Source organism: Camelina sativa, unplaced genomic scaffold (genome assembly GCF_000633955.1).
Source record: "Camelina sativa cultivar DH55 unplaced genomic scaffold, Cs unpScaffold00579, whole genome shotgun sequence".
Taxonomy (NCBI): domain Eukaryota; kingdom Viridiplantae; phylum Streptophyta; class Magnoliopsida; order Brassicales; family Brassicaceae; genus Camelina; species Camelina sativa.
The window spans coordinates 67,530-70,015 of record NW_010921739.1 but is presented as its reverse complement, the minus strand read 5'-3'; the positions used below and the strand labels follow the sequence as shown (position 1 = coordinate 70,015).

The following is a 2,486-nucleotide window of genomic DNA, read 5'->3' as shown; positions in this document are numbered from 1 at the left end:
GGAAAAAATCACTTCTCCACTAACAAATAAAACAAAACACTCCCAAAAAAAAAACCAATAAAAAGTTGAAAAGATCATTACTCTATTAGTCATTCGTTTCAATCAGAATCATAATAGTCAATAAAATCTTCATCAACACCAACATCAACGCTAGTACCAGCGTTCTTCACCACTTCTTCTTCACCTTCAAGAGGCATCTTGTATCTACACTGAGGACACGAGGCGTGAATCTTCAACCACTTCTTCACACACTCCAAGTGATACTTGTGTTTACATGGCAACTCAGCAGCCACTTCACCTTTACCCCATTCCTCCAAACATATCACACACTCTCCTTTCTCCACGACCGCTACACTTGGCAACATCTCTATCGTCCATCTCGAAGCCGGCGGTCTCCCGTTTTCAGTGTCACGGAAGCGACGAGATCCATATCCTCCCGTTATAACTGTAAATGCTGCAACTTCATCGAAGAAATCCTCTTGGTCGCTGCCGATTTGGATTAAATCATCAGCCATAAGACCGCATCGTCGGCAGTAGATAAACCCGTCGTCTCCTTCGTCAAAGGCGTCGTTTTCGCACTCGTTGCAGATCATCGTCGTATCTATCTCGTACTTGTAATAATGTTAGAAAGAAAGGGAAGAAACTTTGTGAGCGTGAAAAGAAACCCTAGACCAGGTAGGTGAAGAAACAAGTAGACGAAGAGGGTGAATGAGGAAAAATATTATAATTAGGGGTTTAAATATGGGGAAATTGCAAAAATATATAATGTAAACCATGGAGGGGTTGGTAGAGATTTCCATATATTCTCCAATTCTCTCTATATTGCTTATTTCATATGTAGTAGTATGTTTTATGGTGAGGATCAATTTTCCATTTATTGGATGACGTATTTGGAAATTGACGAATAACGTAAAAATATTCAATGCCAATTAATACATAAAGCAATTTTGGATTCCAAATTCCCGATATACGTATATATTTTGTTGATTGATCACTCCCTTTATCATAACAAAAACTTTGTCTTTCACACTTCAACAAACCTTCAGATTACATTAATGGACATACATACATAACTTTGACACCTCATACGATAAGATTGTTGGAATAGATTGTGATGAGAACAAAAGTGATAACGTGGACATGAAGGTTCAAGGTTGAGCGTGGTTCACTTTGATAAAAAAAAGTTGAGTATTTTATTTTCTTTTTATAATTGCAAGTAAAGTTAGTTTGTGTCGTCGTATTTATAAATGGCAATTCACCGTTTCTTAGTAGTAAAAATCATGATTGATTCCATTTTCATCGCTGATTTGATTTCCTATATATATATATCTCAAAAATCTAATCTAAACTCGCCACCATTAAGAAATTAAAGGATATCACATAAATAGATTGGTGATCATAATGTGTTTTTAAAATTATGATTGATATTGGTAAGTGGTTGCTACTTGTAAATCTTTTTTAACGCAATGGTAAAAAGAAATTGCTAATCACATACAATGATCATTTTTTGGTTGTTTTTTTTTCTCTTCTGTTGGACAAAAAAGGTTGAGAACGAGAATCAAGCACGTATGTTGTAGGGTCGAGCTTAAAATGCTACCATTCATTTGTCGACTATTACAACTAATACGCATATTTAATAAATTCCATTACACAATTTCCTTGATTGACAGATACATGGATTTTATGTTTGAGTTTATTTAATTCTCCTTATGTATTTGACGAATATAATACACATTACAATTATTTGATATGTATTATATCACACAAGATACGACGAGCCTATGAATTTTCTAATATTTATGCACCTAAATTATAGAGTGTACGTCAAATCATTACATGAAATATTAATATACTTAACAGAACCCAACTCGATGGTCTTTGTCAATATCTCCCCATGCAACAAAATACGTACATCCCTCGTGCTTCCAATTTTTTGTATTTTTGTTCCTCGAGTGAAAGTACTAGTCAAGTATTTTCTTTTAATTATGCGCATTTACTTCTTCTTCGTCATTAATTTGTTAATCGTATGATGGATTAATAAGTTTATATCTTTATACAATGTATTATTTTTATTTCAAATTTTCAAAACATGCTAAATTGCTAATCAGATCACTTTTGGCTTAACTAAGACAGCCCTTTAACAAACACACACAAAAAGAAATGAAGAACTTTTGGTTTTAAGAGAAAAGTATTGAAGGACTGGGACATGAATACAGTATGCAAATTAGGCCGGTGCATAAGATATCGTGTTAATAAACTGAATTATATATCGTGTTAGAAAAGAAGTTATAGGAGAAAAATAAAATACACTGTAATGCTGTTTAAATCGGCGTCATAATCGTGGTTTTATATGTCGTACGTGCATATAAAACGTAGTGTTTATAAAAGCTTTATGAAGCCTCTTTAGTTGCTAATTCTAGTCTCTTTATAAACAGTAGTGTTAAAAAGAAGTTAGTTGCTAATTCTAGTCGTTTATAAACAGTAGT

The 2,486-nt window shown here is 33.5% G+C and overlaps 1 protein-coding gene across 1 annotated transcript; it reads right to left on the bottom strand.

The window, feature by feature from the left end:
• Nucleotides 1–98: 98 nt before the first annotated feature.
• LOC104773579 (E3 ubiquitin-protein ligase RING1-like) lies at nucleotides 99–593 on the bottom strand. Its single transcript, XM_010498222.1, has one exon. The coding sequence runs from the start codon at nucleotides 591–593 to the stop codon at nucleotides 99–101; it is 495 nt and encodes a 164-aa protein (XP_010496524.1).
• Nucleotides 594–2,486: the final 1,893 nt, after the last annotated feature.